The sequence below is a fragment of the Carcharodon carcharias genome, chromosome 10 (assembly GCF_017639515.1).
Source record: "Carcharodon carcharias isolate sCarCar2 chromosome 10, sCarCar2.pri, whole genome shotgun sequence".
In the NCBI taxonomy this organism is placed as follows: Eukaryota; Metazoa; Chordata; class Chondrichthyes; order Lamniformes; family Lamnidae; genus Carcharodon; species Carcharodon carcharias.
In genome coordinates, this window is record NC_054476.1 from 126,153,974 (window position 1) to 126,169,295 (window position 15,322).

At 46.3% G+C, this 15,322-nt stretch overlaps 1 protein-coding gene across 8 annotated transcripts in view; it reads left to right on the forward strand.

Annotated features, from left to right (window-relative positions):
- LOC121283223 (RIMS-binding protein 2) overlaps positions 1-15,322 on the forward strand; it is a 340,915-nt gene that overhangs the window by 235,853 nt on the left and 89,740 nt on the right. For all 8 annotated transcript variants that reach the window (XM_041197524.1, XM_041197521.1, XM_041197525.1 and 5 more), the window contains exons 6-10: positions 2,996-3,079; positions 8,746-8,835; positions 9,856-9,978; positions 10,752-10,856; positions 13,846-13,896. In XM_041197524.1, the coding sequence (XP_041053458.1) occupies positions 2,996-3,079; positions 8,746-8,835; positions 9,856-9,978; positions 10,752-10,856; positions 13,846-13,896 (453 nt within the window). The remainder of the gene's footprint in view (positions 1-2,995; positions 3,080-8,745; positions 8,836-9,855; positions 9,979-10,751; positions 10,857-13,845; positions 13,897-15,322) is intronic.

Here is a 15,322-nt window from a genome sequence, read left to right on the forward strand (position 1 = left end):
CGGGTTACCATTGACCAGAAACTGAACTGGACTAGCCTTATAAAAACTGTGGTTACAAGAGCAGGTCAGAGGCTGGGAATCCCGCGATGAGTAACTCACCTCCTGACTCCCCAAAGCCTGTCCACCATCTACAAGGCACAAGTCAGGAGTGTGATCGAATACTCCCCACTTGCCTGGATGAGTGCAGCTCCCACAACACTGAAGAAGCTTGACACCATCAAGGACAAAGCAGCCTGCTTGATTGGCACCACATCCACAAACATTTACTCCTTCCACCACTGAGGCACAGCAGTAGCAGTGTGTACCATCTACAAGACGCACTGCAGGAATTCACCAAGGCTCCTTAAACAGGAGCTTCCGAACCCATGACCACTACCATCTAAAAGGACAAGGGCAGCAGATAGATGGGAATGCCACCACCTGGAAATTCCCCTCCAAGTCACTCACCATCATGACTTGGAAATATACCGCCGTTCCTTCACTGTCACTGGGTCAAAATCCTGGAACTCCCTTCCTAACAGCACTGTGGGTGTACCTATTTTACATGGGCTGCAGCGGTTCAAGAAGGCAGCTCATCACCACCTTCTCAAAGGCAGGTAGGGATGGGCAATAAATGCTGGCCCAGCCAGCGAAGCCCACATCCCGTGAATGAATAATAAAAAATCCCTGTCAGAATGTCTGCTTGACCACACATTCTAATCTGACAGTTTAATTTCACCACAGGTATGAAATATGAGTAATCAGACCAAACTTGTTTACACTTAACAACAGATTAATTGAAGACATGATCCAGGCTTTGAACTGCTGAGGGGTATGATTTACCCTGACTGTATTATTGGTGTCTCAAACGCGTAGCAGAATTCAGGGACTGTACCCAAATCCGTGGTAGCCAACACTTGCTACTCTGCTACTCTTTCCTGCATTTACAGGAAAGACTTTGTAAATTCTCTTGAACGATGTTAGCAAGGTATGACTGAAAAAGTTATCAGGAGCTATAGAGTCAGATTCAGGCTTGGAAAGTATTGCTGAGAGGAAGACAGTGTTGAAACAGGATGGAGCGGTGATTCAAATCATACATGCCACTGATAATTCAGTCACCCAGCTTCATTTTTAATTTTTTAAACTCTGTTTGGCCTTTGAATTCAGATGAGAAGTAATGTTCCCTAATGCCTCTGAATTATTGAAAAGTACTGAGCATTGACTTTCTGATGTGCAACCCAGCTCAGGTACTGAACCATCAGAATGTGTGGTGAAAAAATATAGTGAAGCCTTGGCAGAGTGGGATGACAATAATAGAATAAAGTGTTATAACACCAGATTTCTAAATACTGACTGTTCAATGTGCTGTTCCCACTCAGTGGGGGGGAACTTTTACCATCGGTGAGCACATGGGATTATACACAGGTTGAAGGTTAAATCAGGAAAAATTTCAAGCGTGTCAGGAAGCCAGCTGCAGCCTAGCAACTTATGTTTTTTTATGGAGGCGGGACAAAGGGCAACCAACCAATCTGCTCCCAGGAGGCGGGTTGGCATTTAAAAGTGCTAATGATGCTGGCAGCATCTGAGTTAAACTGCTTTGCTAATTTTACTGTGGCCTGCTGCGTTTCCCAAGTCTTGGGAAACTCAGCAGCTGAAGCAAGGACTACTTTGGGGAGAAGGGTAAGTGCCTTTACAGCGCTGCTTGTGGGCCGGGAGGAGCTGCAGTGCTTTCCCCTGGCTGGCCAAGTGCCTGCCACCCAGCTCCCCCAAACATCATATCATTACCCCAGAATCAGGGATGAACTTTTTATTTCTTTATTCTTTCATGGGATATGGGTGTAACAGGTAAGGCCAGTATTTGTTGCCAATCCCTAATTGCCTTGAACTGACCTTGTTAGGTCATTTCAGAGGGCAGTTAAGAGTCAACCACATTGCTGTGGGTCTGGCCATACTAGGTAAGGATAGCAGATTTCCTTCCCTAAAGTGAACCAGATGGGTTTTTACATCATGATGATAATTTCATTGTCACCATTACTCCTGAGACTAGCTTTATATTCCAGATTTATTAACTGCCATGTAGGATTTGAACCCATGCCCCCAGGGCATTAGCCTGGGTCCCTAGATTACTAGCCCAGCGACATTACTACTACACCACCGTCTCCCCCTCAGGATTGACCCCAACTCCCTCTGGGGTAGTGGATCAGACTTACTTGGTCCCAGTAAATACTAGGTCAGTGGGTCTGGAAGAACCTCCCAAAACTGGTGGTGTTACACTCACAATAGTAACTCTTTCTGTGCAGTTTTAGCTCAGACTGTAGGTTTTAATTGTGCCGTTTGGATATTTCTGAAATGTAATTTTTTAAATTGAATGTTTCCGTGAAGTTATTATGCATTTTCTTTATTAGCTGGCTGTGTGACACATGTGGAACCTATCACCATATTCAGAGACTAAGCTGTAGAAATAGACCATCAGTTTGAATCTACACTCTCTCCCTGTAGAGACGTGCCCAACTTTTCTTAGCCCAGATAGCATAAGAGCAGGTTGGCAAATCTGAAGCTTGTGAATCCCCACTTGTGGCAGCACTACGGATGGAGTTTACCCAGTATGACTGATGCAAGGTGCCAGTATGCCGCATATACAGTCAAAACCACCTTATGATTAAGTCATTAGCTTGCAGGCTAATCCAGAAATGAGTGGGAAGAGTCTTGGCCACAGTGGCAGGTCCACCCTTCTAGGTCCTATTAATGAACCAGTTTGGTAGGTCAATAGTGTTCTGGAGAGCTGTGGATTTGCATAGCTCATAAACCATGATAGTGAGAGGGGTAGACTGCTCTAACTTCCATCTTGGAGCCAATACTAAAGAGACCTGATTACCTCCCTCACAGGAGGATAATCACTGCTTAGTGATTAAAGATGTTTGTTGCCGATGTAAAGAAACATTATCGCCACCTCCTGGATTTTTGTCCAATTATGGTTGTAAAATAGTCCCAACAATATTTTGTTTATTCTTCCCAGGAAACAGAGTTATGTAAAAAACGGAAAGAATGTGAAAGCCATGAGCAAGAGATAAAGAAACGCCAGCGGATATGTGAGGATCTGGTATGTGTGCTCCCATCTGTTTTAACGTATAAATGTGAAACAGTGTGAGAATAGGAAAGGCTCATCTGTCTCTCACTATGTTGTGAGAGTCTTGAATAGTAAGTGTGTGTAATATGAAATATGCAAGCTGAACCTATTGTAGAAGTGTGTACACAATTTTATATGTAGCATTTTTACAGTTAGTAGAATTATGTATGTATTTGTAATAGGTGAGTATATATATATATATATTATATATGCACGCACATGTCTATGTGTGTATATCTATATATATATATATACACACACATATTCATATAGGGTGAAATTTATTATGTGTGACGGGAGTCCCACCTACCAGTTGGTGAGCTGGTGAAAGAACCTTACGTCATTTGTCACTGGAAGGCCCGATGCTATTACAAGACAATCAGGTACTTGCCAGGACAACATCGGGTCTCCCATACAATCAAGTCCCTCCAGTAAAGCTAAAATCCTGCCCCAAGAGCTGTTGGCCAATGAGAAGCTCTTGAATACCGGCAGTACCACTGGGAGTGGTAGCCACTGCAGGTAGAACACTCCAGCCTACCTTGAGAATCACCGCTGGATCCCCAGATAGAGGTGAGTGTGGTGGGATGGGGATCATGGAGGAGGGTGGACGCAGGTGAGGCAGGAGGCAGGGGTAGGGGAGGTGGCTTTAAGAGGGCCCCCGGTCCCTGGACCTGGATTTCTTGATCGTGCAGAGTTCCTGAGAACGAGGGATCACCCCCAGCTAGGACACAGGCAAACCCAAGAGCGGTTTTCTCACGCAGCAAGTCCCTTGCCAACCAGTGGCTACTTAAGGCCCTCAGTTGGTCTCTGGGCAGGAAGACTGCTCTCTACCCTTCCTGCCCTGAACTTGATCAGGAAAACGTGAAGGTGGCAGGGTCCCCAATCTGCATCTTCCCGCCTGATCAAACACCCACCACCCCCGACCTCTGAAACTCATCTCCAGGGTTTTGGTGGGGTATTTAATTCCACCCATAATTTTTATGTAAAAATTGTATTTTGGAATTTTTGATTATTCCAATTAAGTTTGTGTAAGGTTCCTGAATCTGTTTTGACGCAAAGTACATTAAGGCCAGATTTTCACATTTTCTGTCTGAGACTCTCTTCTCCATGCAGAAAAGTTCTCTGAAATTTCAATGTTGAAGCTACACTCCGTCCAACCAAAACACGTGAGCTAGCTATGGGTGATTGGGCTAATACTGAGCTCACACTTGTGCACTATCTCCTTAATCAAGGAGACATTAAACCTGATAGTGGCTGTTTGTTGACATGGCCTGCAAGGCAGCAGTAAATCTCACTTTATTCAAGGTCCCACTTTGTTCAAGAGCAGTGAACAGCTAGTGACAACCCCTGTCCATCCAGAACATCGAGAAGTTACTGCACAGTACCTGAGCCGCACGAGTACCCAGTACATGTTGAATCATCCCATCATTATTTGTCACTCGCAGAGTAGATTTCTTTTTAATCTGAGGCTGGCCAGACCTTTCGACAACTAGCAGTCCATGAGCTCAGAAAATTCCATTTGGAAAAAGTTTTCATAAGGATTGAAATTAAATAAATTTTTCAGTGAGCCGAACTGTTGCTGTCCATTATTGGAAATGAGTGGTGTTTAGGGATATGATCAGGTGTGCCAGGTATTTACATAGCCTCTTGCTGTTGCTACCTCTGCAGTTGGTGATGGTGCTCCGTTTGTCCATATGGCTGTGATAGCTGCCACTGAATTTCTTTCCAGGTTTGAACCATGTGATTACAAACCACAATTATTACTGAGGTTCACTGACTTGCCTGGCATTCCTTTGTTCAGTTTTAGTAAATAGCTTTGAGGCTTTTTGAATATAATTCTCTCCTTTTGCTCCAAATGTGTGGCTGCTCCAACCCATGGGATTCATAGTTTGTTGGTCTGATGTACGTTGTCACGGTGCGTGGTACTTAAAGGAGGCGGCGGGGTCTTGCGCACTGGCTGGAGAGCCAGTGAGAGCCCCACTCCGCCTCTTTTTGGGAAGGCCTGCAGTTTTAAGTGCCCATTAGGCACTTAACTGGGCAGCAGCAGGCCTTCCCCATGTTTTATACCTGTGGTGAAATTAAACTGACAGATTAGAATGTGTGGTCAAGCAGACATCATTCTGACAGGGATTTTTTTTTATATTCATTCATGGGATGTGGGTGTTGCTGGCTGGCCCAGCATATATTGCCCATCCCTAACTGCCCTTGAGAAGGTGGCAGTGAGCTGCCTTCTTGAACTGCTGCAGTCCATCTGGTGTAGGCCTTTGGGGGTGGAAATCCCCCCCCTCACCCCAAGACCTTCTGTCCAATCAGAGGCTGGCAGTGGGAGCAATGGCTGCTGTTGATAATGCACCCGCCTGAGGTCTAAGATCACTGAGGGACCCAGGCCACAGGTGGGAGGTGAGAGAAGAGGTAGTTCGGCAACAACGGCAGGGGAACAACTCTTAACAGGCACACCCCCTCCTTTTCCGATGCCGAGTCCCTCGATCAGGTACTGAGTCCCTTTGAAAGAGGAACCCCGCCCTCCACCCCGGAAGCCCGTAATCAACCCTGACAGGGTTTACTTTTCAAGCTTCCTGCATGGCTAGTCTCCTGCCCACGGCTGGGTGAATACCAGCGCGGTGGGGTGAATCCCTTAAGTGGGCATTAATTGTTCCCTGAATTACCTTAAATCGGCAGCTAGTGGGAAGGTCATCCATGAGCCTTCCCACCCCAGGTTTATTTGGGGTGGGCAGGGTCGCCTCCCACTGCCCTCCTGCCTGATTAAATGTCCTTCCTCACTGACCCCAAGGTGAAGGGTGTGGCCGCCCCCGAGGCGAGGGGTATGGCCGCCCCCCCCGAGGTGAGGGATATGGCCGCCCCCCCCAAGCTGAGGGGTACAGCCGCCCCCCTGAGGCGAGGGGTGTCGCCGCCCCCCTGAGGCGAGGGGTGTAGCCGCCCCCCGAGGCGAGGGGTGTCGCCGCCCCCCCGAGGCGAGGGGTGTGGTCACCCCCTCCCGAGGTGAGGGGTGTGGTTGCCCCCTCCCGGCCGAGGTAAGAAGTTTTATTGTTCTGCAGCGCAGTAGGTTTATTTTTCGTTTTTGTTTTTTTATTCGTTCATGGGATGTGGGTGTCGCTGGCTAGGCCAGCATTTATTGCCCATCCCTCATTGCCCTTGAGAAGGTGGTGGTGAGCTGCCTTCTTGAGCCGCTGCAGTCCATGTGGTGTAGGTACACCCATAATGCTGTTAGGGAGGGAGTTCCAGGATTTTGACCCAGCGACAGCGAAGGAATGGTGATATATTTCCAAGTCAGGATGGTGAGAGACTTGGAGGAGAACTTTCAGGTGGTGGTTTTCCCATCTATCTGCTGCCCTTGTCCTTCTAGATGGTAGTGGTTGTGGGTTTGGAAGCTCCTGTCTAAGGAGCCTTGGTGAATTCCTGCAGTGCATCTTATAAATTGTACGCATTGCTGCTACTGTGCGTCGATGGTGGAGGGAGTGAATGTTTGTGGATGTGGTGCCAATCAAGTGGGCTGCTTTGTCCTGGATGGTGTCAAGCTTCTTCAGTGTTGTGGGAGCTGTACTAATCCAGGCAAGTGGAGAGTATTCGATCACACTCCTGACTTGTGCCTTGTAAATGGTGGACAAGCTTTGGGGAGTCAGGAGGTGAGTTACTCATCGCACGATTCCTAGCCTCTGACCTGCTCTTGCAGCCACAGTGTTTATATGGCTAGTCCAGTTCAGTTTCTGGTCAATGGTAACCCCCCAGGATGTTGATAGTGGGGGATTCAGTGATGGTAATGCCATTGAACACCAAGGGGCGATGCTTGGATTTTCTCTTGTTGGAGATGGCCATTGCCTGACGTGTATGGTACGAATGTTATTTGCCACTTGTCAGCCCAAGCCTGGATATTGTCCAGGTCTTTCTGCATTTGGACATAGACTGCTTCAGTATCTGAGGATTGGCGAATGGTGCTGAATATTGTGCAATCATCAGCAAACATGCCCACTTCTGACCTAGGCCTGGGACGCTAACTACCCTGAGGAACTCTTGCAGTGATGTCCTGGAGCTGCAATGACTGATCTCCAATAACCACAGGCATCTTCCTTTGTGCTAGGTATGACTCCAAACAGCGGAGAGTTTTCCCCCTGACTCCCATTGACTCCAGTTTTGTTAGGGCTCCTTGATACCACTCAGTCAAATGCTGTCTTGATGCTAAGGGCAGTCACTCTCACCTCACCTCAAGAGTTCAGCTCTTTTGTCCATGTTTGAACCAAGGCTGTAATGAGGTCAGGAGCTGAGTGGCCCTGGCAGAACCCAAACTGGGCATCAGTGCCGCTTGATAGCACTGTTGATGACCCCTTCCATTACTTTAATGATTATTGAGAGTAGATTGATGGGGCTGTAATTGTCTGGGTTGGATTTATGCTGCTTTTTGTGTACAGGACAAACCTGGGCAATTTTCCTCATAGCCGGGTAGATGCCAGTGTTGTAGCTGTACTGGAACTTCTTGGCTAGGGGCGCTGCAAGTTCTGGAGCAATAGTCTTCAGTACTATTGCTGGAATGTTGTCAGGGCCCATAATCGCAGTATCCAGTGCCTTCAACTGTTTCTTGAGATCACATGGAGTGAATCGAATTGGCTGAAGACTGGCGTCTGTGATGCTGGGGACCTCTGGAGGAGGCTGAGTTGGATCATCCACTCGGAACTTCCGGCTGAAGATTGTAAGAAATGCTTCAGCCTTATCTTTTGCACTGATGTGCTGGGCTCCCCCATATTGAGGATGGGGATGTTTGTGGAGCCTCCTCCTCCAGTGAGTTGTTTAATTGTCCATCACCATTCACAGCTGGATGAGGCAGGACTGCAGAGCTTAGATCTGATCCATTGGTTGTGGAATCGCTTAGCTCTGTCTATCACTTGCTGCTTATGCTGTTTGGTATGCAAGTATTCCTGTGTTATAGCTTCATCAGGTTGACACCTCATTTGTAGGTATGCCTGGTGCTGCTTCTGGCATGTCCTCCTGCACTCTTCATTGAACCAGTGTTGATCACCTGGCTCAATGGTAATGGTGGAGTGGGGGATATGCCAGGCCATGAGCTTACAGATTGTGGTCGAATACTATTCTGCTGTTGCTGATGGCCCACAGAGCCTCATGGATGCCCAGTCTTGACTTGCTAGATCTGTTCAAAATCTATCCCATTTAGCATGGTGGTAGTGCCACACAACATGATGGAGGGTATCCTCAATGTGAAGGTGGCGTTGCTCTGTAGCATGCTGGATTTCTGTGCTGAGGTCCAGTGTATTGCTTCTCTGAGGCTTGGTCTCTTACTGCTCTGAGACCTGACCTGTTGGAATACCATTGCCCTGATGTCCAACACCATTGCTGCCATCTCTTTCCTTTTTGTCACTTGTATTAAGGTTATTGTGCACTAGTGATATAGTCATCGGGTCCACTTGCTCCAAAGGTTAGCTGTCTCTGTTCTGTACTCTGATTTCAGCAAATTATTATTGGAATAGAAAGGTAGGAAAGGGTTTGGACCATCTGCTGGAATATGAGCCACTGAAAGTTAGTGGATGGAAATAAACTGAAAGGTTGATGCACAGCCTGAATTTGAATGCTCAGCCCATTCCTGGTTAGAACGTGTGTGCTTTTACTTACAGGAGAATGAGCTGAAACAAGCCTGGAGTGAGAATGCACGGCTAACTGAAGAGACCATCCGACTTAGCCAAGAGGCACAAGAGACTGAAAAGGTAATGCTTGGCTTCATCCCTTCTCAGTGCACAGAGCCAACCCTTCCACAGCCATATCCCAGTGAGGCAGAAATTAATTTGTATCTTTTAACTTAGACATTATCTGCTCTATGTTTGCACGATAATGCATGTTCTATAATCAATAAATCCTTTGCTACCCACTGTTATTCCCTAAATGACATTGTTCAAATGACTTGATTTCTCATAGCTGTCGGCCACGTATTTGTATTTAATAATCAACATATATAAGAACAAAGAAATTAGAAACTTGGTTTGAAATCTTCTTTGTCACACTCATACTGCTCGTCATCTTCCATTCTGTCCTGTTTTTCTCTCACCCATTCTGTGCTGTATACCCCTCTTCCTGTTGTCTTGTCCTCCCTTTGCTCTATTTTGTACTGCCTTTCCCTCCCCTCACCCCATTCTGTACTGTGTTCCTTTACCCTCATTCTGAACTGGGTTCCCTTGCCCCTATTTTGTACTCTGTTTCTCCCACTTTTTCAGCTAAAGTGTTTCTCATACATTTGTAAGCTTCTGACTGAGCATATATATACCAATTTATTCTGTTTTGGAATTACAAAATATGTTCTTCGTTTTCTCTCTTTCTTTCTGCCAGTTACCAGCATCTCATCTTTATCCTTAGGAATGACATTGGGATGCTGTTTCTTAAGCCTTATTCACAAGCACTTCTTTGCAGCTATCATAGAGCTGATTTAGAAATAAAAACATTATATGGAAGAGAGGAGAGGAATGGATAGGTAACATCATTTCAAGTATTTTCCAAGGGCCTGGAATTTAGGTGTAAAATACTGTTGCATTACTTATACCTCCAAACTAGTCCAGGTCCCAAGCCTTTGCTGTGATCAGAAGCTATCTACATTATTTACAAAGTAAGCAGAAGATTATTCTGAGCTTGCTGACAAATTCAGTATATTTTTATACAGTAGTGAAGTGTGAAATTTGGTAATTGTGTTCCCTTGGTCCTTCCTCACTGTGCTGAAATGCATGTATTTGATGCAGATTAAAGCTCACAACAATGACCTGAGAGGGAAACTCTCAGTGGTGACAGCAGAACGAGATTCATCTCTGAAGGAGAATCAGCGACTCCAAGCCAAGCTGGAGAACCTAGAGCAGGTCCTGAAGGTAAGATCACTAGTCGTACCATTTACAAAAAGATAAATCTACATTGCAGTGTGAGTGAGACATTGATGAGCTCAGGTAACTCACAGAACATTGCCATAATAAATACATATCCTAGTGGGAGATTGCAGAGCTTGGGTAGCTCATAGCACATTGCTAGCATTCCCTAAACATTGAGTCTTCGTGCCTGCTGAATGAAAGGAGAAGAAGTTTGAATAAGTGACACCAAGTTTCTGAGGTGCAAATAGGAGCATTTCCTAAGAGAGCTCAAATACTGATAGAAAATATAATGAGAAGGCAGAACCGGGGTTATGGGGTGTATGGGTTTATAGACTAAGGAAGAAAATAGCTGAATGGAGCTGGGGGCATTGTAAAACTGGGGATGAGGGATCTATTGAATAGTGTGGGATGAACTTTAGAACTGGCCAGATAGAGTTATGTAAAACTGGGTGGGAGAGGAGTTTAGTCCTGGAAAGAGGTGTATGAGGTGATGTATTTCCAAAAAGACCTGATATGAGTTTGTGTGTTTCCAGCAGAGCATTGATAGAAGGCAATATACTTCCAGCACCGCTTCAGTAGAGGACACTCTGTATTAACACAGCCACTGAGAAACAGAAAACTTAATGTTTTTAATAGGCTGTCCCAGTACAGGGAACCTTTAGTCTTCTGCAGAGTTGTACATGATGACTGGGCAGTGTAATTTCAGAGGGCTGTATCTGGCACTGTGAACTGTAGCTCCTGTGCAGTCAGTGAGTAACTAACATTTCTCTGTGCAGCACATGCGAGAGGTGGCAGAGCGCAGGCACCAGCTGGAATTGGAACATGAAGAAGCGTTGACAATTCTGCAGGCCAAGCAGCATGAAGTGGAACGATTGCAACAGGTAGTAAGATTCCATCTTTTTCCCTCTTTGGCTTAGGACATGGACCTCTTATTGGGCTCTTGCAATCTCCAGCAATCTGCCTGTGATAATATTCTTGTGTAAACATTGACTATAAATACAAGCAGACTACTGGATTGTGGAGACATCACACCTGAGCCTAATCCTATCCTGGAGGGCCCCAGTCTGATAAGGGTCACTTGCTCAGGGGCAGAAGCTCCCATGGCGGCCTGAGAAGCTGGAGTCACAGGCAGAGGTGGCTGTGAGCAGCTACACACCCTTGGAGTGTCCTGAGAGGAGCCTCCTGGAGTGCCTGGCTGACGCTCATCCTCCCTGTGGGTGCCTGAGGGCCCCGCCCTGATCCTGCAGGAAATGATGCATCTGGGGGGGGATGGAGGGGGGGGGGTGTCAAGGTGCCTTGTCCCCATGTCACCCACATCCTGATAGTGTCCACCAGGGTGTGTGGCCATGGAGTGCAGGGTCAAGCGCAAATCTGGCAAGACCTACTGGACCAAGGTCTCCATGGTGGTTGCCAGGCTACCCATGCTGACCTCTAGGCACTCGCCTGTCGGAGCCATGACATTAGACAGATCGTGGACAGCCTCCATTGCTTGCTCTAGTCTGCTGAGTGACTGCTGAATCTCTGCCTGATGTTCCGCTGCCTGTCATTGCATCTCCAGCATAAATTTGGCAAGTGCTTCCAAATTCTCATCATCTGACTCAAGCGGGTGGCTGGTCTCCAGCATCCCTCACAGTGCCAGAGACCTGGGCTGTCCCTGCCCCCAACTGCTGCAGGGATGTGGTAGTGAAGTGTTCCCCAGAAAGTGAGCCCGAGCCTAATCTACATCAGTGGTCCACCAACATGTGTGGAGGGTGGAGAGTGCGTGTCAGCGCCGTGATGGTTCTTCCGGTGCTTCCTCCTCGGATGAAGTCTGGGGACTTGCATTGGTGGTGTTGGACTGGCTTGGGGGCCTCGATCTGCCGGTGCCTAGAAAATAGAGTTTCAGCTAATGAACATGAGCTAGAAAAGACTGCACATGACTCACTCTGATTGTCAGGATTTGATGAAGTGATGGAGCTGTGATCCATAATGGGTTGGTGGGAGAGGCCAATCTCCCCTTCCCCACAGGATCGAACCCTGTCCTCCCCAGCCAGCTCGGCTGCAGCCTCCTCAAACTCACTGAGGGCGATGATGTTGGCTGCCCCTCTCCCGGTCTGTGATGCCTGTTGTGCATCAGCTTGTCCTGTATGAAGAAGAAAAAAAGGCATGTGATGAGAAGGGATGGAGCAGAGGTTGGGTGAAATGCATGTTCCCTGTGTGTGGTGAGCCCTCCCCAGAAGGACCAGAGGATGGACTGTGAGCAATATGATAGATGGGATAGTGGTGATATGAAAGTCTTGGTGAGAGAATATGTGTCCCCCACTAATGGTTTGTGTGAGACCCCTGAAGAGAGTAGCCATTTGAGTGCATGATGCCGTGATGAGAGTTTGATATTGGAGTATGTTGAAGGATGACTTACCCTGGTGGAGCGGGAGAGATCATTCATCCTCTTCCTGCACGGGGTGGCACTTCGGGTGCAGGCCCTGACCTGCTCCGCGATGGTGAGGCTGCTGCGCTTCCTGCAGCCAACCCTGCGATAGAGCCTGTGTGCCTGCACCCCTCTGATCAAGGCCTGGAGGGCCTTGTGCAAGAAGTGGGGTGCTGCCTTCCTGTTCAGGCTCTTGGCCTTCCTCCTTTGGCTGCCGGACATCTCTGGTGGGCTGGAGAGAGTGAGATTGTGTGTTGGACCGACGTTTAAATTTGGCACCTGGACCTTCGAACCTGCCAGCTGGCAGCAGGCGGAAGAATCAATTCCCAACTTGCCAGGTCAGTCGGACCGATATATGCGTCTGCATGGCTAATGAGGCTCCAAGCAGAGAATTGGGCGCGAGTTGCCACCATTACGGCTGGTGGGCTGGGCGCTGCCGTATCTGCCCGCCGCCGCACTTAGTTTTATTATGGGAAAATTCCACCATTGAGTGAACTTGCTGATCTATCAAGGAGCTTGTAAAAGTATATTCATATTTTAAAACTGATTCCTCATCAATATGCCAGTTACAGGTAGGTATAGGATTTCATTTGGGACAGGCTACACTTTTAAAGCTGGGTTTTTATTTGAAAAGTAATTTTTGGATTAATTCTGCTTCAGCTCACAACCTATTCACATATATTAAGATTAACTAATTCAGGCTGTTGTTTTGTCTCTGTGATGCACATTGCTGGAGTGTGGATTCTGACTACGTATGCTCTGTCACCTACCTAAACATTGTCTATTAACAGCTCTGCAGCTCAGTATGGCTCCACAGAACTGAAACTCATAGCACTCTACTTGAGAAATCCGGTAACACTGGTTCGCCTCATAGAAGTGAAATGAAAACCAGCAGGACAAAGAAAATTGAGATCCTTTCCAAAAACTCTTAATGACAACAATATTTGGCAAACTAATGTTTCATAGTAAGTTTCTGGCAGGGGAGAAATTTCAAAAACTCGGAATATCTATTCGTAATGTACCAAGAGCAGGGAGCAGGTCTGGAATTTTAATAAAAGCAGTTGGTGAGGAAGCTAGGCTGGTCAATTATTCTGACATATCAATATAGAGATAAAGAGGTTGCATCTTCAAGCACAATCTATTATCATAGTACATTCAAACATAGAAACAGCCGATATGGCCATTGGGTCTGTGCTGCTCTCCCCAAATGAACGGCGTAGCGCAATCCCAGTCTCCTGCCTGCTCTTCATACAAAAAAGAGAGTTTAAGTTTGATCTTCCTTTTTCAAGTAATTACCTCATTTCTTTTAAAACATTTAACAGATTCTGCATTAATAATGGTTTGTGACAGGCAATCCCAGAGTCTAATCACCCCATTAAAAATAGTTTTTTTCTAAACCTCCTGGTGCAGGCAGCAGTCAATGTACAGAAGTTTAATTAACCTGCTTTGTTTTTCAAATTAAGGCTCAGTTTGAAGCAAAGAAGGAACATGAAGGTGTGGTCCAGTTACTGGAGGTAAGAGAACATGTTATAAAACCAGAAAATGCTGGAGAAACTCAGCAGATCTGGCAATGTCTGTGCAGAGTGAAACAGGGTTAACATTTTGGGTCTAATGTGACTCTCCTTCGGAACTACATGTGATCAATGTTCACAAACACATTTCTAACTGAATCCTCAGCCTACCATGAAACCTGTCATTGGAAAGTGAAATCCACACTTAGCTGTTTGAGCATCCTCAGTGTTTGAACTCTCAGCTCTTTAACTGATCTCTTCGATGGTTTTGTCATTGTACTGACTTCAAGGAGAGACGGATGACTCTGGCATGAACCCTGAATAAATGATCTTGCAGTGTTTACAGGCACAGCAAACCCACAGCAACAGATAGCAACCAGGTACTGCTAATGGGAGACATCTTGAGTCTGGTACTGAATATACAGTTATGGCTTTCAACTTTAACTTATGTGGGATATCTTCTGTAGAATTTGTGCAGGAGTCTCAAGTAACCTCACTCCAACTTTAAGCAAGTGTAATTCTGGGTGTGAAGCCCCAAATGTTCTGCAAAAATCATACAGTCATAAAATGGTTACAGCACAGATGGAGACCATTTGGTCTGTTGTGTCTGTGCTGCACCTCTGAAGGAGCAATTCACTTATTGCCACTCCCCTGCCTTTTCCCCATAGCCCTGCAAATTTCTACTTTTCACATAATGACCCAGTTCCCCTTTTAAAGGCCTTCACTGCACTCATAGGCAGTACATTCCAGATCCTAATCACTCCTGCATAAAAAAGATTCCTCATGTCACCATTGCTTCTTTTGCCAATTACCTTAAATCTGTGCCCTCTGGCTCTCAATCCTTCCACCAATGGGAACAGTATCTCCCTATCTACTCTCTCCAGACCTTAATGATTTTGAATACTTACATCAAAATCTCCTCTCAACCTTCTCTTGTCCAAGGAGAACAGTCCCAACTTCATTAATCTTTCTATTTAACTGAAATTCCCTCAGGTGGAGCCATCCTTATAAATCTTTTCTGCACGATCTCTTAATACCTTCACATCCTTCCTAAAGTGTGGACACAGTTCTCCAGTTGAGGGTGAAGCAGTGTTTTATAAAATAAATCACTTCTCAACCACTAAATTCTCTAAAAAAAAAAAAAGGGAAATAACTCCTGGGTCTGTGTGCAGGTGCACCCGATTGCCAAAATACAGTGTACATTGGAAAATCGGGAGGTCTGAACTTAGACATGTAGAGGAACTGGGGGAATTTAATGTATTCGCTGCACTCAGGTGGATCTCTCCTCAATATTTTCTTTCCATCTGTAGCATCAATGCAGGTGTCAGAGCCCAGGCACACTCTGTGCCTACAGACACTACTCACAGCTTCAAGAAAACACACTTGGTGCCTCAGACACCATACACAACTTCCAGACAACACACTCTGC